Source organism: Dreissena polymorpha, chromosome 10, assembly GCF_020536995.1.
Source record: "Dreissena polymorpha isolate Duluth1 chromosome 10, UMN_Dpol_1.0, whole genome shotgun sequence".
Taxonomy (NCBI): domain Eukaryota; kingdom Metazoa; phylum Mollusca; class Bivalvia; order Myida; family Dreissenidae; genus Dreissena; species Dreissena polymorpha.
In genome coordinates, this window is record NC_068364.1 from 59,009,857 (window position 1) to 59,037,087 (window position 27,231).

A 27,231-nucleotide genomic window follows, 5' to 3' on the forward strand; every position below is an offset into this window, starting at 1 on the left:
GGTTAAGGTAAATAACATAACGCATTTTTACCGCAATTTCTGATAAGGCAACTATTTTATTTCAAACCAATCCTACTTAGTAAAAAAACAGAAGAAAAAAAGGCCTTGAAAGTTGGCCGCTTTCTTCGACGTAATTGCGCACTGAAGGAACACTTGATATGATCAAACTAGTAAAAATCATACAAACAGGCTATTTCACGAGTCGTAAATATATATCTAACGACATCGTCAATAGTGTATCTACACGTTGGGGACCTTAATAATTAATGGCATGAGCGGGTTTAAATGATTGTTATGAAAGTAAACGAAACACCCTATTTACCACAATTTGCCAGTGATTCTAGAGTTTGTGTAATGGAAATTGTGTCATATCATTTTTCCGACGACCTGCAAAATGTGTAAAATTTTTGGACTACTATACCATAGTTAGCTTTCTCAAAGTTGCACGCGTAGTCCATCATCAATGCCTCGACTGGTTTGGGAAGATTCTTTCGTTGAGCCGGACTCGCCTGATTGACTTTCAAAGCCATATCGAACAGCTCCTGATTAACTTGCTTTATACACTGGCCTTAAAAATATTAGCATAATTTGTAAAGCTAAAATACATGATTTTACAAGAAAGAAAAAGGCAAGAAACACAGTCCAGATATACGGGTAATTAAAAGAAACTAGATTGTGAGTATTCAGTGTTAGGCAAATGTTTTAACAATGCGCATTTTCTGTTCGGAAGAATACTCATTGGGCAGACGTGTGGATTTAAGAAATATGATTTGTAAAAGAATACAACAACAACACATATTAACCATAAAAAAGAAAACGTAATTTTGTATCGAAATCGCACAAGTAATTTGACCTTATGTAATATATTAATGTTTTTTTCTGCCTACATTTATTACATAAGCAGCGATATTTTTTCTCAAAGATGCAAAACAGAACTTATCCAACAAAATAAAACACAGACAAAATGAGCATGCAGTCGGTATATTATTCTTACAATTAATACCCTCATGTTCAAATATGTCTACATTTTTTATCCGTGCAAGTGTAAACAGTTAGAATAGTAGTTTCATCATTGTATACAATACATAATTGTGGAATGAAAATAACTTTTTTAGTTAATGATATAAATAAATGATATAAAACATGCATATAAACCAACTTGCTCTATATTCTTTTGGACGATTATTAACCAAAACGCGCAACATTTGCTTAAGGGATATAAAACAACAGGGATGCCATTCATATTAAACATTAGGTATCGTCTCATCGAAAACAAGTGTCAAAGCTAACGTTTGTACAACCATGGAAATTATTCGCGTTTGTTCATATTTAAAATTAGTTTGATGTAACCAGGTGAAAAAATCATATCCGACATACTATTATTCTAACTTAATTGCACTCACAAAGTTCTCATTACATTCGATTCTCCACTTATTCTACACATAACATAACCAATATTAACATCATTTTGGTAATTATCTATTTCATAGACATTTTCTGTTGATAGATTTGTTATTCCCTTACTTTGCATGCATTGACACTGGTCGCTCCCGTCGTCACACTTGTACTTTATTTCCTGTCCATGATTCTGGCCAATGCCATACTGCTTCATGCAGGAGCGTTCTGAAATAAACCATTAATTTTAAGAGACTTTTTCACGTTTTGGTAAATTGACAAAATTGACAAAAAATGTTTCAGATTTCCAAATGTTCGTTGTAGCTATGATATGTGCGAGGAAACAGTAATACTGACTATAAATTATGCTCTAAATATCCATTATTTGCATATTTTGGCGATTTGATAACATGAAAAGTATACAGCTTTACAAACGATGAAATAATTTGGAGAGTTTTGTTGTTATCGGTATATGTTAAGACATACCGCGTATTGTTTATATAAAGTATGGTATACACCACTCACTATTTGACCAAAGATGGCCGAGTGGTTTAAATGCTTGACTTTTACTCCAAGGGTAAGTGGTTCGCGCACAGTTGGTATTTATTTTTCTTTCTTTAATTTTGTTCATGATTTTGTTGGGGCTATGTAGTTCCAATGTTAACATTTATCATTTTAAAGCATTCAATGACAACTTCAATGCATGCCAAATATGTTTAAAGTTCCCTTTAAGTGCTATATTGTATGCTACAAGTTAGGAATTTTGATTGTCTTTCAGTATAGACTTATCTGTGTTTATGCACCTATAGGCCAAATTTCAGTACGGACAATCATCAAGTATACAACTATATACCGTAAACATCTAGAAAATATAATGTGCTATTTGAAATGACCACCAAATAACACGTCTTATTATAAAATATTAAATTACATTGCGCATTACATGTAAGAAAGATAGCATTGCACATTTATTAAATGAGATAATTGTAAGTTGTAGAAGCGTCTGAATTAACCATACACACGACCAGGCTGGCTTTGTTTAAATATTCTTTGCATTTGGCGTTCGTAGCAACATGTGAAAGAAAATCTATATGCATACATACATTATTCATTAATCTCGTTTTACTAAATAATAAAGAAAGAGTGTGTTAAGAAACAGACATTACAAGGTAAACAACTACATCTGGATAATTTTAAGAGCCTGAATGCTATGTCATACGTACTGATTGTAAATAGTAAAGTATAGTGACCCCTGTAGAGAGCGCACATACATGTAGTCTTTAACAATTAGTTTCAACATTAAAGGATATTTCGAACACATTTATTTATTTTTCCCGCAAACAAAACACTACCTGGTTTGTAGTAGTCGTACACCTTAATAGATGCGGGCTGACGACTTGAATCGTTGCCAGAAAAATGATCTTCTAGTCTGAATATAAGGTTGGTTGGATTACTCGTGATCTACAAACAGGAATAGGATCCTCAATATGCATTACAAATGAAATGCAATCATGAAAAATCTTGATAACGCTGATTACTTGAGGTTTATTTAAAAATTAAAATGAATGTTTACAATAGGCATTATTTATATGTTTTATGTTGAAATCAAATAGATTCGTAAGTAAAGTGTTCCAACTGATTAACTCCAAGTTTATTAAGTTTAAGCTCAGTTCATGCATAACATAGCATAACATACCCGGAAAATGTAGATAATGGATAAACATCTAATCGAGTGTAGAAACAAATACGGTTAAGGTTTATGTAACGGAATTTATTTTTAAATGCGTTACGATAAATAGTGAAAACGTGCATTTTCGGTAAGATATCTACCCAAAACACTTTACATAATGTTGAAAGGGTAACATTAATTATCCTTTAGGCGTAACATGTATACGTACACTGTTCAGGTAAAGGATGATAAATCCTTGATCGTCCGACGGCATCTCATAGCGCGGCAAAACCTTGTTGTTCTGTATCTATAATGCAAAAAAAAAGGAATATGACACTCAAGAAATTCTAACAATTTTTTTTCTGGTTTAAAGTTATTGAATTTCATGACTCTATACATTAAATATACGCATTTGTGTAAATGCGTAGGTGCAAGCTGAACACTGCGAACTAGAACACAAACATCCACCTGTAAGCATTGCACTTGGAATTAAACATAATTTGAAAGCATTATCAGCATTTCTAAAATGAGTTTTAGATTCGGATGCACAATTAAACAGATTAATTTTTACAGTATGTAATTAATGAAAACAAACGTACAGCATGTTTCCACACTAACAGCATTGCTTACAAGATGTCCAATTTAAAGACTTGTTTTAATACTTTAATCGTGTCACGTTACATTGTATAAACACACTTTTACACGACAATATTGAACGCGATAAGGGAAGCATGATATTAGATTAAGAAAATACGTATGTCGTCTCGGCAGCAGATTACAGCTATGCCTCACTGACCTTAATCAAGTCCGATTCCACAACTCGGACTCCTGTCTCCAAGTTGACCCTCACGATAGACATACCTGCGTCATTACTGGCCGACTTAGACCTATAAGTACGTTGAAGGTATTGATATAAACTGTTCTACATTAACACTATAATAATAATAATAATGATAAATAATAATAATAATAATAATAATAATAATAATAATAATAGCAACATTTGTAGTATTAGTGTTAATATTATTATTATTATTATAATTATTATAATTATTATAATTATTATAATTATTATAATTATTATAATAATTATTATCATTATTATTATTATCATAATTATTATTAAAAATAATAATATTATTATTATTTTATTTCATTTTAACACGTAAAATACCGATAATACTGATAACAACAATTATTAAAGCGAAGAAACAAATACTTTATAAATAGACTATAAATTATTCCATTATGGGCATCCTTACCGCACTGTGAATTGAATACATTTTTGATTTAGCACTCCTTGTATTGCCTGTCGCTTTTTACGGTCCATGATCATATCATCATCATAGTCAGGATCAACAGGATCATTGCAATACCCACACACGTCACACTGCCTGAAAACGATGACATTCAATATTATAGTTTCAAAGGTATGTGTGAAGTTGTCACTCGTCATAGTGTTTGCATGCAAGACATTTTAGTGAACGTCAACATTGACATTGCCCAGAAATATAATGCTCACATCAACAAAATTTCAGCTGCACAATCCTTTCAATATTCCTTTCTACAGCTACAAATGTTGATTGATTTTAAAAGGAAAACAAAATTGTACAGAACTTATATAAAAGGAACCGAAACAATTTGAGCAACAGTGGTACAACATTAGTAAATTATTTATAGTGTATATGCATTTAGCTTGCGTTTTGGATTGTATTCTAAATGGAAAAGATTCTTTCGATGTGGTTTATCCCGAAACTTAAATATTTTCACAAAATTTATGATAGTAAAGATACCATAAGTAAACAATAACATACTATACATGTTCGCAAATAAAAGTGTTTGATAAATGCGTTTTGATTAATAAAAATGACAAAAACACACATACAACAAAATTTATCTACTCTGCAATTCGTACATTTTTAATAAAAATTAATTTACATTTTCATATTTTCCATATATTAACGATACTAATAATGCGACCATTGAGTAATTGTTAAGTAGTGGGACACAAACCAAACACATAGTTTAAGATAAGCGTCTTTAAATTTGCTAAAAGTTAAATGCACACATACCTTCCAGCAAGAATAACCTGCGCATCTGGATTGTTTGCAGTAGCGGGAACAACATCCTTCACACTGATCGGGCTGATATCAAAGGGACCCAGTTCGTCGTCCCGAGCCTTTCTGTTGTAAAACATTTCAATCTTCAGAACACCCGACCCCCGTCCACTGACTGTAACATCGAATTTTCTGTCGTTTTTATCCACAGGAAGCTGAAACATTCAAGTACAAGACAAGATATGCATTGTGTTTTCTAGATATTTAAACCGACAGGCAAAATTTATGTAAGCATGAGTGTTTTGTTTTCGTCGGTCGACAAGGAACTTATTATCTTTTCTTACATGTTCTATATCAATACTTCACATACGTACTTATAAAGTATGACATATAATACAATTATATAATTCAATTTGAGATGACAAATTTACATATATAAATTATCTTAATAATAAAAGTATTTTTAAGTAACATCAGTTGCTTGTAATTCTGAGTCGGAATAAACAATTATGAAAATTACATAAAAAATCAGAAAAAAGAAAAAAAGGACCTGAATATTACACATACGTAAACGAATTTGCAAGGTCTAAACTGAAATTGTTTATGACTTTACAAAGCCTCATAACTTATGGCTGGAATGAGAATTTGTGACGTTTCACTGTTTACAATAGTTTCTTTTTTCCAAGCAGCACTTGCTTTTTCAATTTTCACTTTGAGGTTTGTGTCTGGATTGTATGTGCGTGCGCTGTACGTCGCGAGGGCTTGCATGGCGACAACAGTATCCTATAAAGCATTTTGAAACACGTTTATTTGCATATTTCATTAAAATCAATATTGAGAACAATATTGTAAACCCATATATTTTATTATTTGATGGAAATATTTAATTTAAAAATACGTAAAGAAATCATTAAATTAAAACTCTTTTACTATTTCCATAATCAGCATACGTTACTAGAAATTATCCGTAGCTCTAACTACCTGTGTTGTATGCCACACTCCAATTGCACTATTTTGTTGGGTCAACCATGCCACTATCTTATGACATGTCTTAAAGTCATCGAATTTCAAGAACGCCAGAAGAGCATATGCTGTCGTCTCCACATCATAAGCGTTAGGAGCGCCGTTATGATTTGACCAGAACATTCCTCCTAGAACAAAAAAGTGTATACTATTGTATATCTGATTATTGTGTGTATTCGACCGAGGTTATTATTACGACAATGTATATAAATTGTATATTGAATGGAATGTTATACCTCCACGTGACACCATATGTTCAGAAAGGCGTGCACTCCATGAAACAATATTCTATATTGACATCTACACGCGGTTTGGTACTGATGATATAATTAGACTGCAGCATTTTATTTTCAGAAGACAAGAGTATTATGACACAGACAATTATCACCCATTATCATTGAAAATTTATTTGAGAATGGAACAGAATAGGGAATATTTCAGTTTGACAAAGAATAAACAATGTTATTACAGATCAATCGAACAGCGAATGAGGTAATAGGTACATAATGTAAACACGTTTTGTACATAAACTGCATTAATTCATCTAATAAAAGTCGATACCTCCTATGTCCCTTCTGATGGCATACAACTTATCCTTAAATTTTTCCTTTTTGGAACTGTTAGATAATGCCAGCGCGTAGGTTGAAATTGCCAGTAAGTACGGATTAATTTGTATAATATTATTTGGAACTCGCTCAAGAGCACTCATGGCACGACGTACAGATATTTCGACCTCCTGAAAAGTTCAAATGCCATAAAAACTAGGTAAGAAATGGTTTAATCTTAGAAAATCTGACAAATAGGTCATATTGGGTCAAACAAATAACTTATTTTTATTAAAGGCTTCCCTTGCACAGCATTTTTTTATTATATATATTAATTTTTATCATAAAAATTATTTAATTAACAAATACAAAACATGCAAAATGACACTACAAAAATCAACCAAGATGGTATCGTATTCTGTGCTTGTATTCCACATCGTATTTTACCTGTGTTCGATCAGTGCATTCTTGCAATGAGGTCAGAAAAAATGCAGTTAACGAGGGATCTAATTTTCTGTCTACTTGGGCTAAAACACCCTTAAATAAAGCGTAGTAAAATGAAATGCATATTATGCGGTCTTATAACCGGTTATCGCGTGCAGTGGAGCGGAATCATTGCGGATCACTATTTAGACGCTTGTGAAATAACTAGAACAGGTAAATAACGGTTAAAAAATCGTAGCTTTAAGACAAATGAATTTGATCATTGACTTCCATATTGCGCTTTGATGTGGAACGTTTGACGAATTTGCTAAGGAACGCTGGGAAGCATTGTGTGCATTGTTATCGGACACGTTGTTTTTGGATATTACATCATATTAGTATTAAAGATACATAACTGGGATTAAAAAGCTCATAAGTTCATTTGAGTGAAATACTTTATTTGATATGTTTAATATGTTTTGTGAAAATACACTTAGTGTTTATTTGCTTGCAGGACCTTGTTAGTGTTTTTGCACATTCAAGTCTCTATCCTTAAGGTCAACCAGTAACAATAGATGCGACATAACAATACAATCATAAGCACTATACATATGATTATAGACGTGTAGGCATTGACAAACACGAGCTAAAAGATACATTGTGTTTGTTAAGATCTAAAGTACACAAGTTTCAAAAATGCTATCAAAACAAATATTCAAGGCTTCTATTTCATGAAAAAAGGGCATTAACGCTTTAACAAAAAACATACGAACGCAATAATCGCACACCTATATACGTTAAGCATACTTTACTGGTGTTTTCATCATTTTTAATTTCATCCAAAAAATATTCGCAAAAAATTAAACAAGAATTTTAAATTTCAGCTGCAACACTGAACATTTAATGTGAAGAGGCATATCAACGGCCAATGCGGTTTTAATTATGAACAATACGATTACAATTTAATGACCGTTTATTCAATTGTGCTCAGCATATAGGCAATGTAATTTGTTGATAAAAATATATACTTTAAAGAGTATAAAACGGTTTCCCGGGGCACTTTCTGAGTATTCTCGTATTAACATGCACGTTTTTATAGCATTATGAAATTCGCATATAAGAGCGAGCGTTTTGTAAACGTAGGTTTTATCCCCAATGGAGGCGTGTATAGTGCACATGTTTTGTTTACAAAAAAATGTATAGCACGTATTTTTTACCATTTCTTCAAAACACATCTGTTGTGTTCCAAACTTAAGTGAAAAGTTATAATGATCATTTTTGTAACATATGTCTCAATAAAAAAGAGTTATTGTCGATACGCCTCTTCAACGAAACCCCTCAGTATTATAACCGATTTGTATATACTTAAATACGTTCAAAAACATTGGTAAAATGTAGCTCTTAAAATCAACATAAGCATCATTCAAAGTAAACAGGAACATAATTAGTAATGCTATTGTTTCAGAAGTTACAAACCTGCATTTCACGATGATAAACTGGATGGTCGTCCCGATAATCCCCAGATCCCTCTTTATTATTTTGGGCAATGTAAGACAATGTCTTTTGAATGACATCTCTTCCGGCAATTCCCTGAACAACATGTTCTGCCTGACAAAATACTTTGGCAACAAACGCTGTCAGCCTATATAGAAACATGTATATATATCACTATTAGGTAAATCTTTTTTTTCAAACACAATCTTATTCGGAATACAAATACATGTTCTATGGATACTCATTGGTCATGAGACAACACAAGTGTGTAATGTCGTCTGTATATGAGTCATTGGTTGTTTTAAATAATGATCGTTCACTGTTAACATGTATGACAGGAAAAGCGGTTCTTATTTCAAAGCAATAACGTATTCAAACAATAAATAGAGAATAATAGGTTAGTGTTGATTATAGATCAGGTTTATCATGCGAGGCTTAGAAAACAAAAAGCACGAGCCTTGGCGAGTGCTTTTTCGTTTTCCTGCCGAGCATGATAAACCTGATTTATAACCAACACTAATCTATTATTCTATTTAACCCACTTTTTATTTTGAAAACCTTTTTATTTAAACAAAATTAGTTTGACTGGATAATTTCGCTGGATTATGACGTCATTTCGTCGAAATATTGACGTCATTTCCTGCCGTTGATTATAGATGATATTTAATCAATGGGGCTTTAATTAACCGAATTCGCTGTAAAAGTGGGATAAAATGAAAAATCCCATGGTGCCAGCAGAAGTGACAGTCATTTATAGTCATGTGTAAGTAGTTACAACTTGCGCAATAAAATACAAATGAAAATATAGTTAGTTAATTATTAAAAACAATAGCACGCCAACTGGTAGATTAACGTAAATGCAAGATATATTGATTGCAAAGTTTATATATTTTCAATATAACCAAAGTACGCCAATAAACATCAAAAGCAGCAGAAATGAACGACTTCATGTCAAATCCATGGGGTGTTTGAGAAGGAGGAAGTGACATAACATCTCATATTCTTCCATCGTGAAGGAGGCTTAACATGATCTATGAGAAGTATTTTACTAATACAACACAATTATAAGGATAATCTAGTTAATGTCTGTCAAATGATAAGTTGTTAAATGTTGTTACATCAAATGCAGGGTTTAACAATCCAGTATAATGTTGTAGACGATTGCCCACAGATGCTCTCAAACGAAATTGGAAATATTTTGCACTTTGGCAATACGATTTACTCTTAACTCTCAATATGTGTTGTAATGCATAATCTAATCTAATATCGTTAAGCGGATGTCTTGGAAAAAGCCCGTTTCGACTTTAACACCTGATTCAAAAATCAATTACACAACAAACGAGATATATCGGTGTGTAATGTTAGTTTTTATGAAGTATATTAAGTTCCTCCAATGATTTAGATAGTTTGTAAATAAACCCATGTATACACGAACAGTTAAGATATTAAATTTGCATTTTTGGTAGGTGCCCATTATTACAGGGCAAATGTTACCTCGTGTTAAAAAAACATTTCTCATGCATCATTTTCTTTAATTGATCTCCGTTGAACGATAAGCAAGGTAATATAACATAATGGTAAGTAACAGTAAATTTCACTAGGCTTCGAAACTTTCCTATGTGAACTAATCAAAATAAACATTAAATGGTCAAACGCGTGTTTTGCTAAGACAACAAACTATTAATTTACAGAGGATTGTAACAAATAAATATTTGTGTCAAACAACGCCGTATGCATTGCTACGCGATAATATTGCACAGTAACCATACTCATAAGTTAAGTCATTGGTCTATTCGCTGTTCTCTGGTATAATCCTAAATAATCCTCTTAATTATAATTCATTAATATTACTATAAATACTATACATAGTCGCAACACAAACTAAACACGTTCGCAATATTTGTAACAAACAACTACAGTAAGCTTTCAATTAAACACAAGTTGTATAATATTTACCATAAACTGCTCGGGTAACTTTTCCAGACTGTAAATGATCCATCTTCGTTGTGGTACATTGATATTTGTCTTGTGATACCTGAAATAAAAATATAAAATAACAAGACTATTGCCAAGCAATATATGTCCCCTACCGGCTCAACCATTGTCAGAAATTCCACCATTGTCAGATTTTTTTAAAAAAGTTGTTGCCATAGCAACAATACTTTTCTGCAGTATGAACAAAATGAAATGACGTGCATAATGTCCATATTGCCATCTATCCATGTTTCAAGTTTCATGAAAAAATATTTAGAACTTTTAAAGTTATCGCAGGATCCAGAAAACCACCATTTTCAGCAGTATTTATTGTCTATTTGTTTCCATAGCAACCAGAATTTTTGATCCAGAAAAGTGTGACTGACTGACCGACAGAGTGCAAACCATAAGTCCGGTGAAACCGGTAGGGGACACTAACAAGTTAGATAATATTTCAAAAGCTGGCATGAAAACGGCACGAAGGAAATAATTAATGAATTAACTAGGTAAACGTTGCAACATTTATTGTATGGACGCAGACGGAAAATGAAATACGGGAATACCTCGAGCGTCGTGAACTCATGCTAACAATATATTAACGATTGTATGAAGTTTGAAAGTGGAACATACAGGAGCTTGTAAGCTGGGCCTAGCAAACTAACCGACGATAGGCAAAGTAATACATTTGTTACGGGCATACAAGTATACGATCTTAATTAAGAATACTAAACACAACATTTTGAGCGAATGGGGGTTAGCACAATATGAAGTCAATAAATGACCATGTACAGGTATATGCATACCATTTCTCATTTTTGTCGTTCCTGAGTCCTCATGTTTTGCCTCCATGGTCCCTGTCTGTTTCAGGAAGTACATCCCGTAGACAATGGGCGCTGTGCGTAACATGTTTTGTTCACCACAGCCAATGGGCTCATGAAACATCTTGTCCACGCCTTCCAGTACACAGTTTACCGGTTCACCCATAAGATTACCTATTTTTGACAGTATTGATATGTTTATATGACTTTTAATAAGACTAATATCTACTTTGGTCCATTATGATCAACGTGTTCATTGTAGCGTAACCATGTTCATATGTTTACATTAGCATTGGACTAGAACTGAAGAAAATATGTCAAACATACACAATTTAAACGAAAATTCTCTTTTAGCTTATGCGACTTGTACAGAGGACTGATATTTAACATTGGTGCAAAACTGTTAACTAATCTAACCATATGTGTATGATATATTTGTGATAAGGCATATTTCGATTGTAAGCTATGACAGTCATATTGTTGTGTGGCGCGTAACACAAGGTACATTTGTGTAAATATTTATCAAGACTCAGCAAAATTGTTTAAAAAAACTGACACAACTTTAAAGCAACTTGTAAACGAACTAGTAACGCCCGCCAGCATGCGCGGTTTTTGCCTATTTTTAAACCGAATTTTCGTGACACAATCTGGCCAAACTGACAAGAGGTACATTCAAGTAAGTATTTTCACTGCCTGACACTATCGGAAATACTTGAGTATTAATGTTTTTCGAAGTAACTTTAAGTTCCAGAACCTTAACCCCATGGTTAATGTAGATTGTATGTTTTTTACATATATAATATAACAGATACGATTCGTAATTGTGCTTTTAGATATGAGCATTAAAGCACCGATAAAAACTCTCAAACAGACTTTTGAGCTGTACTACGATATTGTCTGTTCCCCTCCCCATTTGTCAAGACAGCATTGTATTTTTCATCCGTATTCAAAGTTTTGGAAATATTTAGCAAACAAGGATTCCCAGACATTTCAAAGCTTACATGCTCTTGTTTTTTTCCCATTATTGTCAGAACCGCAATTCAATTTCCACTGCTCTATGCATATTGTTATTGATGGGGTTTTGTCAAGTTGTTCAGGACGCCAAATGCACATATGCATATTACCACGGTGAAGATCGATTTAAAAAGCTGTTCTTTTAACAAAATGCGAGTGACGTCAATGAATTAATTGATCAACTTAAACAATCAGGAGTCAGTGTTGTACGTGTTTTTACTTTTAATGTATGCGTTTGCAGTCGCAGTTCCAGGCAAAGCTGTCACTGGCAATGGTAGTTCTACTTCCATTTTCACGGACGGCGAGTCACCAACATTTAGACGTGCTAGAAAAATACATAATTAAAAGTAACACAAGCATGCAAATGAGCTTGCATTATAGCATGAATAAAATACTTCGAACATTCGCTGTTTCACTTTAAAATTACGTCATTATTTTGACGTAATGACGTTTTGTAATCCCGTGAAGTAAAGCTTTTACAATATAAATAAACACGTTCAAAAGGATGCCAAGAAAGAAAACAAAAGATGGTTCCTGTAAGTTAACATCTCGCGATCATTAATAAATGTTCCCTCGCGACTGCACTCAGATCACTCATGAATTAAAATCGAGTTTTAACGGCAACCAACTAGATCGTCAATTTAAATTGCTGTTACATCGTGTTGTGCTACTGCGATTGGGTCAAAGCGAGCTACTTGATAACATTTTTAGATACAATTGACATAATTAAAAAAAGGATACATAAACCAACATAACCTTTATTAGACAAACATTAATAAAGGCATAACATTTGTTACTTTTACCAACATAGCCCAAAGTCAACACACAATAATACATTTAAAACGCCATCAAATTTACCTGTGTGTTTCACTTCTTTGCCCTGGATGCAGTTTTCCATTTGGTTGTTTGGATCAAGACATACAGTAAAATTCATCTTTTCCTGAATGCCTTCGTTCTAAACAAAATTATAATTATAATAATAAAAATAATAGCAATAATAATAATAATAATAATAATAATAATAATAATAATAATAACAATAATAATAATAATAATAATAATAATAATAATTTTAACATGCCTTTGGGATTCACATTTAAGATCACTTATCGACGTCAAAACCTAAACGGGTTGAAAAAGCCAAGTATGAACAAGTTACATCTTTAGTACTTGTTTGTGTTGTTTGAAAAAAGAAATTTCATACATGCATTATATGGGGAAAATGTGATACCAATGCCAACGGTCCAGACCTCTGACCTACTATTCCGAAAAATTATGTACCGGTTTCATTTTGTCAGTTATCTGTATTAAGGATTTTGCAACCGAATATATATTTAATTTAAAGGTGCCTTTTAACAGATTTTGGCATGTATTGAAGTTTGTCATTAAATTCTTTATATGGATAATTGTAAAAATTGGATCTCGAAAGCTCCAGTGAAAAACAAGAATACATTTAATGAAAGAAAAAAAGTAACCCTCCTATGGGCTCTAACCACTGACCCCTGGAGTAAAAGTCTATCGCTTACACCACTCGGCAATCCTTGCTCATACAATGAGTGATGTATTTTATACTTCATTTACTACACGCAGTATCACAAAATATAACAATTACAACAGAACTCTTCAAATTATTCAATCGCGTGAAAGTGCTTGATAATTTTCAGGTTTTAAATCGTCAAAAGATGCTTATAATGGATATATGAAAGCATGGCAAACTTGACATACTTGTTCGAGATAATATTAAGGGTAGATTCATAAGTGTCCATAATTATACAATATGCTTTAGCTGAATTATTCCACCTTTTATTCTTAATAGATTTAAGATTAGTGTCCTACTCGTCATCTCTGTCCCTATACAAATTATTTACTGGAACCTTCACACAGTTCAATTAGTACTGACTACCTTTAGATATTATAGCAATAATAGTAAATCCTCACCCAATGTTGTTTTAAATGTAGAGGGCAACCTATGTTTTGAAGCTAAAACAATAGCCAATCATTTTAACTATTTTTTCACAACTGTTGCTTCAGTACTAGTTGATAAGCTTCCTACTGCTCCAAATCTATTTAATACAGCATCTAACATTTTTAAATCGTTTTACAAAGACAGAAATCCTGCTCACAATTCTTTTAAACTTCATACAGTGTCTGAAGATTTTGTTTACAAAGAGTTAAGCAAATTGAATTGTTCTAAAAGTACTGGGTTAGACGAAATCCCGGCCAGATTTTTGAAAGATTCTGCTCCTTATATCAAAACTCATATTACATTTTTGATAAATAGCTCTATTGTTAACAATGTAGTTCCCACTGATTTAAAAAGTGCTAAGGTAAAACCACTGTTTAAGAAAGACAATGGGTCCGAGGTTTCTAATTATAGACCGGTTAGTATTTTGTCCATTGTTTCAAAAATATTAGAGAGAGCTGTATACAACCAGTTGGAATCCTTTTTAGTGAAGAACGGTCTGTTGTATGAGTATCAGAGTGGATTCAGGGGGAATCACTCCACTGACTCCTGTCTTATTCACCTGTCTGATCATATACGTGGACAAACCTCTAATGGCTTGTTTACTGGTATGATTATGTTAGGTCTACAGAAGGCATTCGACACTGTAGATCATGACATTCTGTGTCGGAAGCTTCGTGCGATGGGAGTGGAGTCTGTGGAGTGGTTTCGCTCGTACCTAGCTGATAGGACGCAGTCTGTACATGTTAATGCCGCTAAATCGGATTTCAAATCAGTAGTGTGTGGTGTTCCCCAAGGGAGTATACTGGGTCCTCTTTTGTTCTTGACCTACGTTAATGATATGAAAACAAGTATATCATCCAACTGTAAATTAATACTCTATGCTGATGACAGTGCTATTTTGTATTCACATAAAGATCCAAGTACCATCAGTCAAGTTTTAGGCAAAGAACTCGAGTCCTGTAGTAAATGGTTAATTGACAATAAGCTATCCCTCCATCTAGGCAAAACAGAATGTATTCTTTTTGGTTCGAAACGTAAACTCACCAAGGTGGACAATTTTCATATACAATGTAATGATCATGTTATAAAATCTCAGACGTATGTAAAATATCTTGGTTCTATTCTAGATGCTGATTTGTCCGGTACTTCTATTGTAAATAATATCGTCAAGAAGGTTAACTCTAGACTTAAATTTTTATATAGACAACGTGATTTTTAAAATAAAAGTCTTAGAAAAAGCTTATGTAATTCTTTAATACAATGTCATTTAGATTATGTATCCTCTTCGTGGTATTGTGGACTCACGAAACAGCTTAAGCACAAGTTACAAATAGTCCAAAATAAAATGGTTCGTTTTATTAACAATTCCCATTGTAGGACATCACTTGTTGTATCGCATTTTGAAGAACTTGGTTTATTGAACGTTGAACAAAGATGCAAGCAACTTCGGCTTAACCACATCCATAAGATTTTCTACAATAAATGTCCAAGCTATATGAAAGACAATTTTGTCAAATGTACAGATGTCCATCAGTATGGGAATAGATCCCGATTTAATTTTCATGTACCTCAAGTTGATGGCTTTACTAGTTCTTCATTTTACTACAATGGTATTACGGATTGGAATGCATTACCCGATAATATAAAGTCCATCGAATCGAAATTTACTTTTAAGAAACTTGTTAAGACACATCTATTAAATTATATGAAGGTAGACGAGAATTCCATGTATTTTTACTTTTAGATTTGTTTTATTTTTATGTAATTCATTATTTTTATGTTTTTTATTCGTGTCAGTGTATTATCATGTCAACTTTTGAAAAATTCACTTAATTCGTAGAAGAAATCATGTGTAGGATCATGTCGATTATATATTAAGAACTGAAAAAACAATATATTTATAGTCACGTATAAGATCTGTTCGACTAAATCCAGGGACCCCGTTGGAAATAAGCTTTTTCATGTTTACATGTCTAAGCTTTACGGGTTATCCTGTGTATAAATCATGTCGTAATCTTATTTGGATCTGTGATAAATGACACCATTCATGTAATGCATGTTTCTGAATATGATAATAATGCAATCTATACGTTACTTATTGCCTTGATTGCATTGAATTGTAAATTGCTTGACATGTATGCACAAATAAAACAAACAAACAAACAAATATAAAAGCTGACCTAAAATGTATACATTACGTTCCTAATGACAAATGGGTATATTGTGTATTACAACATTAGATCAATAAAAAGATCTAAAAAGATCTCATCGAAATATATCTTTATTTTTCTGAACGGTGAAGAAGAATCATATATCTTTCAAGCAAGAGATAATACCACAACAAGAAGTTCTTTTTTCACAATGTCTGCGTTGGGTGAGTCCCCGACCGTCACAAATGCCGACACAGTTATTGGATAGCGGCCCGCTTCCAGTGGGATCATAGGAAAAGTCAGTGTCTTAGCGCCATTCGCAGGCTAAGGATCAAATCTATAGTGTTTTTAACAAAAAAAAATAATTGAAATGTAGCACTGTCTGAATATCAAAGCACTTTGTTACATTTGTTTTTAAACCGTTAAATGCTGCTCGCTCCTCATTAAAATTAAATAATGTTTATAGAAATTGCATGTATGTATGTCCAAACTTTCAATATGTGTATGATTATTTATACAAGTATGTAATTGTCTCTATGACACTTTGCTCATTTACAAATAAGAAGTGTTGTTTTGCTGCGGGGACTCGCTTAACTTGCGCGAATCTATTTTTGAGAAGATATAGAGGTTAATACAAAAATATGAGACTCGCTCTGTAAAAAGGCAATCCGCCAAGGCTAATAAGTTAATAAATAAGGGACGAAACTTTCCGAAGTTATGATAGTTTTTGTTTAAAAAATATCTCTTCTTAGCAAAATTCTTTTTGGGCGGAGATTGTCTTCACTGATTAGCCTTTGAGGACTGCCGAAAAATCCCGAAAAACCCGTTTTCGCAGAGGGCGGTTCATATGTTACTCACCACGGTGACCAGCTGTGGTGGAGACTGCTCGCCGGGTAAGGAGCCATAACAAAGACCTCTTATGCCTTTCAGATAAACACGAGCCTATAAAAATAATGTTACAAAGACATGGCGTGATTGTGCAACGCATAGAGGCTTACAATTTATGATCATGTATAAAATCACAAAATACGAGAAAACATCAGCCAAAGCTGGTTTATGTGTTGCCCGTTTATGTTGTTTTGTTAGTTTTATCTATCATTATTTTGTATACTTTGTTTGGTTCACGGCATTATTGGTAAATAAATGTTTATTTTGTTTGTGGTCATGAAAACGGCATTGGAAAAGTGCGAAAAAATCTCAACTTTGAGGTTTAAGATCGTAAGAAAGTTGATTTATTATTATGATTATTTTTTTTAAAAGGTATGTCGGTAAATACGCTTTTACAGCGTTAAAAATTAGACAAGCACGAACAAGCGTTGCCGTAAGTCAGTAATAGGGCATTCTATTCATTTAAAAAAATCCCCGGCAAAGGGTATGGTTTCCAATGATAAAGTCGTGAAATATGAAACCATGTTTCATATGCATTCCCTGATACTCCCGTAACACAGAAATGCGTTACGTCAAAACACTTACGTTCATAGCGTTATTAATATAATTGAACACGGTCACTTTGACGTTGAAATGTTCCTTTCGTGATACTTTGTAGGGCAGATCGGCTTGAATAAAAAACTCTTTGAATGCACTGACTTCTTTTGGAGTTGCGATGCAGGCGCCCGTGTTCTCAGTTATACCTGTTTATTGGATTGAAATAAATATTTTATTGAAGATTATTCAACAATAAACATGTAAACGAGTTCCTTATTCAAGAACCTACACATACAAATCAGGTTATGGTGCCAACGATAGTTACATAATTAGGCTTTTTACGCAAAATACAAACTTATTTAAGTTAACAGCCGTAAGCTATTGTTGTGACAATTTACAAAAGATATACCGAAACAAGAAAAAATATCATAGTATGTATGTACAATGCGGAAGTTAATCAGTAATCAGACACAACGTGTAATGCATTCATTGTGTTAGGTTACCTATGGCTTGAATCGACCACTTTGTAATGGAGTCCCTGAATTTTATGGACGTGGTTAATTCCTTACCACTGGAAACGAACATAAACATATGCATCAAATATATGGATTGCAGTATATTAGGTTGTGTTTCAAAAAATACAAATACTGTTGCATGGTAAACAATAAGTTACTTAAAAAAAATCAAATACAATGTATTCGCATACTGTTGATGTGTATGAAGATATTACACGAAGACACATATTGTATACGGGCCGATACTTCAATGGAACAATAATCTTACCACATTTGTAATTTAAGCAAATAAAAAAGGCTCCTGGTTGGCCAATGTGGAACAATAACATGAAAGCCTAGTACTAATTATTTTTCATCGTCTTATACCAGGAAAACTGCTTCAAATCCTCCCAGCTAGGTATGTTCAAACTCTCCCAAGAAATGTAATATCATATGAACACATCCTCTGAGATAGGTTTATTAAGATTAGATAAGTCTGATATATGTTGATTCTTCAAAATGTCGCATAAGAACAACGTACAAAGCCATGTTTTATGCGGAATGAGACGACATAGATTCAATATGAATCTATCGTAACACGTGTTTTTAAACAATGTGGCTTCTAAAATATTCTCATTTTTTTTAAGTTTACATACTGGAAGAAATTTAGACAAAAAGTGCCCGCTCCCTTGTGGCTATTTGTTCGAAATGTGCCGACATGCCATAAGAGCAATTATAAAGAACACGTTTCATGATGGTTAGGTAAAATGTGATTTTTAAAATATTCAAAAGATATTCCTTAGTTTAAAATAGTGAATTAGGTTTTGACCCCGGCCAACCAAGATGCTAATGGGACAAATTATCTGACAAAGTTTTATTGAGCAAAAAAATGTGGCCTCTACACTGTTAAACAGGTAAATGTTAACGGTGTACGAGTAACGATGAACAAAAAATATATAACAAAAGCACGTTGTGCTCAAGTGAGCGTAAGAGAAGAATAAAGTGTGTTTTTTTTTCAACCATATTTAATTTAGCTCGACTGCATCATTTTTGCAGATATTCGTAGATGTTGTGAATACATCATTAAGTGCTGAGATCAAATTTTAAAATGTTATACCTTATCATATGTTCTTCGAAAAAGAACGATGTTTCGAAGTGTTTACGAACTTTCAATTGAAATCCAAATCCTGCTAACGCACTGACGTCCTTCGCATATTGATCTTGGTCATTGAATATCGATCTGCCGCGGGCATCATCGGACGCTGAACATATAGGTACATATACAATAATGAGGCAGTACATATATTAAAAATCAATTGCCATCACCATCAAAGTCATCCAGTCGTAACTTTAAAGTTCTTTTATTTAGACACAGGGGAAAATCACACAATACAGAACGACATGCATTATTATAAATCATATAATTAGATAATTGGTATTAAACCTACAAAATCTAATACTGGGGAAAGGAGTCTTGCTTTACCTTGGAATGAGTATTAATTTGGATTACTTTGTTTGTGAATTGGTAATTGCGAATTGGTAATTGCATAAAGATAAGTAAACAATAAACATGTAATGTTGATGATTGCTATAAGAAAGGCGATCGTTTTCTATAAATAAACTATTGGAATACCATTTCTAAATTGAACACACATAGCACCATACAAGAACATAATATCAAAACGTGTTCTTATGCAAAGTAAATGGACAGAACAGTGTGCTCTGTTATGTGTTCAGATAAATGAACATAAAACCTGCTTTTTATATGAACTCTCTTCAAAGAAGTCTTACTTTATACTTATCATTCTGACTGAACAAATCAATAATGGAATGTTGAGGAATCGAGCAAGGAAAGCATATTTAAAGTGCCTGATAGTATCAGAAGTTTAAATACAAACCCAGATGGAAAAGAAAAAAGTTTTAGCGTTGGTTTGTATGTGATGATATTTTTGTACTCAACATAATTATTCTGCAGAATTAGTCTTGCCAGTATTTTAATTCTATGCGGTCAGTCAGTGCCCTTACACTGTCCAGACAGTGAGCCCGCACCACCAACATTCTTTAGTCATGATGTAGCACATCAGGGATCCTAATTTTGCAAAACGCGACTTAATTAACGACGCATACGTATGACCAACCTAATGGGGTTCGTGACGTTTAGACACTATTGCTAGTGCTAGTAAGGGCACTTTCCCTGCAAAGTTCACGGACCTCGGTGCTATTATTCAATAAAACATTTGAAAAAACTTTCTTACCGATTTTTGTCGTTATATTATGCATCAAAACTAACTTCCAGAGCCGTTTGAAACCTTTGTTTACATGCATCATACATTTCAACTAGCCGACATTTCAAACACACGACTGATTTTATTGGTCCAACGCGAAGATGTGTCTTTACTCCTGAATATTGCATACTTGAATCTGGTCTGATCGATGACGAGTAGGTCAAACGCATTTTGTATCGTGTTATTTCTTACAATTTGACCCAGCATTTGTAAAATTATTACAAGATATGTACATTTCCAGAAAGGAAATTCTGCGTTGAATAAGACCGAGGTCATGGAAATCGCTACAATTTTTCGTTATAATTTGATTATTTATCATTCAATATTATTATTTTACATATTAATATCATAGCCACACGCCAGTGCACTTACATACGCTAGTAACTTACAAATGCTTACAACACTTATTATTGACAGAATGTGTAATATGATGTCTTGATGACAATCAGGTTAGCTGTCTGCATATGGATAAATATATTACACAGTTTTTAAAAAATGAAATAATGTCGATACAAAAACAATCGCCTATGTGGTGATTATCTCTTTTTAGGCTCAATTATAAACACATTTCCGGTAAAAAGGCCTACACATATGTCTTGACACAGTCTCTGTAAACAAGGCTGCAAAAACGTCTTTCATTTCTTTGGTTATATATATTCTTTATGCAAATGTTCAGTTTGCGAATAAGATTTTAATGTATGTTTTTTTTTATTTAAACCAAGATCAAATTTAGATTTTGTAATAAATTATTTAATAAGCTAAGCAGCGTTAGTAAACCACAGTTTGAATTGAATGCCAATTCAATAATTATTGATTTATTCAATAACAAACTAGCATCTAACTAACAAAGTCAGAATTTAAGATGACCTTACATTTACCAAATATATTGATAAAGACTATCTATTTTAGTTTTGAACTTATAAATCAAGCGTTCATTAAAATTGTCTTAAACATTTGTTTTAAGACAGGCTCCCGTATAAAGTATACATACTGCTCAGTTCAGCCGTCATCGTGACAACGCAAGCCTCGAAAAACGCCATCGGACATTTAGATGGCACCTTTTCTTGCTGCGTTTCGGCAAGTTTCTTTGCCTTTGAATAGCATACAATGTATGGCACGGGCTCAGATATGTCCGGTTTTAAATTATGCGCCTTGGCCAGTTCGTACTCGTATATTTCATCTAAGGCATGTTGTTCGCCACCCTTGCAACACACTGGGTTAGCACCATAATAACAACCTAAAAAGGACCAACGAGTTTATAAGTTCATCTCAATTTAACAACAATATGTATATGATAGAAGAATACTTGTATACAAAATATAAAGAAACGAGCATAACTATTATAGTATTGGCTAACCGTTTTCCTCAGGGACAGAGCGTCGTTTTCGTTTCTTAGCGTCGCATTCAGTCGTCTCTCTTTGTATTAGTTTAGCATCCACATTAGCATTTGTCAGAATTGTTAAACCCGCGTTCTGGAAAATATATCAGCCGAAAATAATGCGTGGGTAGACAATACCAAATCGAAATACAAAGCTTTTTAATTAATGCGTTACCATGTATGCATATTTTCTTTGTCTATCAAAGGAAATGTATTTATCTCAATATCACTAAATAAAATTAATAAAATATACGAAGTTAATGTATAAATTAAAGCAAGAATACATATATGCACTCACTAGAATTATAACGCAACAATTACATTTGTCATAATTACTTGACTAACGATCAACGGACATTATTTCAAATGTTAACAAATTTATAATATCAGAACAGAACTAATTAACGATATGATGAATTATCTTAATTAAGAAACACCACTCAAACAGACAAAGACACACATGACACCATACAAAATAATACTTTTTTGTGAACGAACTTTACAGCGTTGTTAACAAACTGACATACTAAATAAGTGTTTGCTAATAGTTGCAAAATACATTGCTCTTATAACATGTTGAATTATTTTACTCTTCGAAACCCCATACTAGATGATGGGTCATCAATAAACGGACCCAATTAAGATCCAATAACTACACAAGCTGCAAGACGTGCTTTTACACGAAACGGCTTATTTTGATGGCAGGTAAAATGTTGAAGCGATTACAACATGTTTGGCACGTATGTCACGAGGTGATTTTCAAATACAGTGGTGTTTTAATGATCAATTGATCGATCAATCTGATTTCATCAACTTGCACATTAATGATATTTTACTAAACTTTCGAACCAATGTTTGTATTAATTTGTCATAAAAAGAATGATATTTGAACGAAAATCAATAACGTTCTCAAATTTTCTACCCGTGGTCCAGACATGAAAGATGGGCATGGCTGATTGATTCAATGTAACTATCCAAATGATCTCCGACCAAAACATGCAGAAATTAAATTCACATGTATTTAGCCGTTTTTAAAACCTAGAACTACGAACGTGTTGAGTAAGAAGCGCATACATAAAATGTAATGATTTATGAACTGTCATAATTGTTATATAGGATCTGGCACGAGTTGTCATATCATGCCATATTTTATTAAACGAGTTCAGGAATTTTGTTACTAACGAATTTCCTGGACGAGTTTAATAAAATATGGTATGAAATGACAACAAGTGTCGAATCTTTTTTTATCACATGCTTTAAAATGAGCAGATTTAATAAATATTTACGCAAACATAATGATAAATCCCGAATGTTGTTTACATTTCGTGGAGTTATTTGACGTCGCAACGTCATTTCAGCAAAATAACAAAAGTCGATTGGTCAATGAAACGAAAACTAAAACAATGAAAACGGTTTAAAAGTATATTACACATGTGTAAGATAAACATATTAGTAATGGTTTTGTTACATGGGAAACAGGGTATGGCATGTGATGAAATGTTTTATAAACTGTCATAATTGATAAATAAATATTTCCAACTGATGTTAATAAATAATGGTTAAAATATAGTATTAGTCATAGTTTGTTTAAAAGATTTTATGCTGACCTTGAATATTTCTTCGCTGTTTGTTCCCCCTCCTGCGCCACAGCCGAGGTCTCGAGCTTCCATTTCCTTAAAGATCTACAACACAATAACACTTGTGTTACTAAATTAAGAATGTTTATATGAATTGTCCAATTCTTTAAAGAAAACAATCTATTCCAAACTATAAGTTCAAAACTTAAGGCAATTTATTTGATCGAGCATGTTTATGAAGAAAATAAATTACCATTGTCTGCACAACATATATAAAATGCGTGTGTTCATAATTGAAATGATTTTTTTTTTCAAATACCTGCGTATATATAACACCGCGATGCAACAGTGCAGAGAACAGTTGACTTTAACATGTCACACTGACGTCTTTTATCAAAGTTTGCATCTCAAATATAATTCCGTACAAGCTAGCATCATCGCCATTATTAATATAAATACTTTTGCAGAAACCGTGGAACTATTTTCTTACGGTAAGGCAATAAACGGTCAATGGCATCGAAAAAACACCGGAGAAATTTAATCCAAGATCATGTTTTTCTGCAATCACTAAAGCCAACGCAGTGTCCGTCTACATTCCATAACCTTCGTTGTATATTTCAATCCAACTTAAGTATATAAGCACACCATTACCTTATCTTCCTTTAGAACGTTGTCGTTATTCAGTAGCAGCAACGCTTTGTCAATGACATTGAACCCCACCCACATTCCAGAGGGACCCTTCACAGTTAAGTTGGCCGCATCTCCTGGCTTCACGATGACTGTATGCGGTTGTAACTCAAGCTTCATTGGCAGAGACATATTAATTTTGTACTTATTATAATGTAAAAGGCGTCGTTTCTTAACGCGTGAACTAGTATTTCGCTACATATAGGAGATAATAATTACACGAGCAGACATGATTAAACATCTGCTAACACTATTGCAAATCTAGACAACGGCTTGTTAATTACTTTCATGTATGTGTGTCTTATTAAAGAGCCATGAAATAGCAAACAATACATTTGTAAGAATAACCATTGTAACTGTTTAGTAGTTTTCAACGTTTCATCTGATTCTTTGGTATGTTTTTAGCTATATATAAAACTAAATCATTCGTGTAACATAAAAGTTATACCACAACATATCATCAAATCAGATTGTCTTTGTATATAGAGTCATGCATTATTTACAAAAATGGTTGTATTTGTATCGAATTTGTTAAAGAGGTATACCCCACAAATCAAATGTCTCACCTGTGCTCGGCATTTTGCCTGTAAGCAAAAAAGGAAGAGTCCGCAATAAGCTGGTTGTTATTCACATAAAAAGCAAACACTCGGCCGACTGGTGACATCTTCTCTTCATCGTCTGGCTCCAACTTGAACGATGAATCTCTCATCGGCGGAGAGTATACTGTCTTCACAATTTTACCACGAGATGCTATCTTCAGTAAGATTGTGCGTTCATTTTAAGAAAACGATCTCGAGGAGATACAACGAGTTACACACAGTTATAGCATACGATCTGGGTGACATTTAAAAAGGGCCAAACATTTAAAGCTTACAATCTCAAATAAATACAAAAAGGGCCAAACATTTATAGCACGTGATCTCGAACAGATACAATATTGCCAAACATTTATAACATACGATCTCGAAGAGATACAAAACGTGCCGATTGAAGGCATGCACAGTTTGTCAGACAAACAGAAGAAAACAGTATCGTAAAAGAAATTGAAATTCATGACCTTTTATATAAACTTAAATGTGTTGGAAATCGCTCTAGACTAAGCTTGATACAAGGAACTCCTTAGAACTGTTTTAACCCCACATTTTTAAATTGACCACTACGCGCTAGTTGAATTCATTTTTGTGTGTTTGTGTATTTGTGTGTTGTTCTTAGTACATTTTTCTTATCTAACTGTTTGTCAAACTCACTGGACCACATGGTATAATGAGATTTCTCTTCTGCTGTTGCAGAATACATTTCACTTTTTAAAATATTTTTTTTCTTAAAGTTGCATTAGAACGCTATATATAGAACTGGAATATTAAAATATGTTAGCAATATAAATGCCCTGGTGGAAATATATTTTAATTTTTATTTAATATAAACTGAATTGTGTATCCTAAGACACGTACACTTAAATTAAAACGATGGCTTTTGTGCTATAGCCATAACATTAGACACGGGTCAAAAGTAAATGACTTACATAAGTGTAACAACTTGGGCGCGCAAAAGTTAAAATTAAATTGCCATCACAAAACGTTTAAGTGTTAATATAGAGACGTACAACACTGGTCAAACAATGAAATACTTACCAGCGTTAGTATACCCGTGTATTTGGCAACTTGGTCCATGTTGATGTCTGTGTAGGCTCGAATAAATGAGGAACCTTCCTAATAAAATTGAAAGACACAAATCATATAAAACATTGACATTTAAATTGCATATATTCGACAACTTATTTGGGATGATTGCTTATTGACTTTTGACCAAAATGTTTCTTTAATATACTGTAAGAACTTAAAGAAATGAAACAAATATATAAACCTGCATATCGAATCAGCTTAAACCCACATCAAACATTCTAGTAAACGACTATAATTCTAATCGGTCGTTCTACTTTCTCGACGACAATTTGACTGGCTCCAGTATACGGCTTCAGGGCCAACTCGGTTGCAAACTTTTCAAACCCCGGGGCAAATACCTTCAATAAAAACAAAGCAAGACAGTGTTGCACTTATTTGTGTTTTTAAATAAAAATAAATTAATATTTAAGTTTATTAAGTTGGTCAAATTTAATATGCTTTTCGATAAATACAATCAGTTTAACCTTTATGTTGCCGCTTTGTATAGATGTGATTTGTTCCAAATATTGACCATCTTTTCTTGTCTTTCTGCGTGTTTGTTTACCATCAACTTCGATAACGAAATCCTTCTCTTGAGCAGGTCTACCGTCTGCGTATAGCATGTCAATCTACGGAAATGTAATTAAAGAGACGATATAAGTATGTGTTGGTAGATCAACGATTTTGATTCATGAGTGATCATAGAAAGAAATTATTTCACGAATGGCTCAGGTAGGAGGGAAACTTCGGTTCAGCTAGGAGGAAACTAGTTTTGTGTACGATCATGATCAAATCAAATCAATTAGCATAAAAAAATTATTTTTATGGAATATAAGTGTTAGTTTAAATGTTCGATATGCTTAATCTGAACATTTCACGATTATAATTATTTTAAAACTACGACCTAACAGTGAATATTAACGATAATTTTTACCTTTTTGTTCTCTGACAGAACATTGCATTGCCAGTTTTAAACTAATACAGTATCAGACAAATGTCTACGACATTATTTTCGATGTTAATGCACTTGTGTACAATATGGCAAATTACAAGGTTTTAAAGAATAAGGTCTTCAATTGTTCACATTATTAATACAGAACTAATATTTGAAACTTTCAGTAATTAATGCGACCCTAATTGTTTACGTTATTTGTTTAGATGTGTTAAAGGTAATACAACGCGCTCATTATGTTGAT

General features: G+C 33.0%; 1 protein-coding gene across 1 annotated transcript; it reads right to left on the minus strand.

The window, feature by feature from the left end:
• LOC127849154 (complement C5-like) lies at positions 1–24,553 on the minus strand. Its single transcript, XM_052381873.1, has 25 exons — positions 24,339–24,553; positions 23,718–23,792; positions 22,090–22,204; positions 21,724–21,969; positions 19,565–19,709; positions 18,457–18,524; positions 18,002–18,159; positions 17,387–17,470; positions 16,715–16,852; positions 13,271–13,367; positions 12,633–12,737; positions 11,384–11,572; positions 10,563–10,641; positions 8,589–8,754; positions 7,137–7,226; positions 6,706–6,880; positions 6,103–6,272; positions 5,752–5,904; positions 5,137–5,336; positions 4,327–4,458; positions 3,861–3,951; positions 3,294–3,371; positions 2,748–2,856; positions 1,525–1,623; positions 1–568 (listed from the first exon to the last, which is right to left on the minus strand). The coding sequence occupies exons 1-25, from the start codon at positions 24,504–24,506 to the stop codon at positions 372–374; spliced, it is 3,327 nt and encodes a 1,108-aa protein (XP_052237833.1). The 5' UTR covers positions 24,507–24,553; the 3' UTR covers positions 1–371.
• Between the last annotated feature and the right edge of the window lie 2,678 nt (positions 24,554–27,231).

Bases quoted from the DNA above. Each gene is read 5' to 3' on its own strand.
- LOC127849154 (XM_052381873.1), bottom strand. From the start codon at position 24,506: ATGTCTCTGCCAATGAAGCTTGAGTTACAACCGCATACAGTCATCGTG. The intron at 17,471-18,001 runs GTAAGTGTTTTG...TTATTTTTATAG, and splicing joins ATATTAATAACGCTATGAAC to GCTCGTGTTTATCTGAAAGG. The intron at 3,372-3,860 runs GTCAGTGAGGCA...TTTGCATTATAG, and splicing joins TGGAATCGGACTTGATTAAG to ATACAGAACAACAAGGTTTT.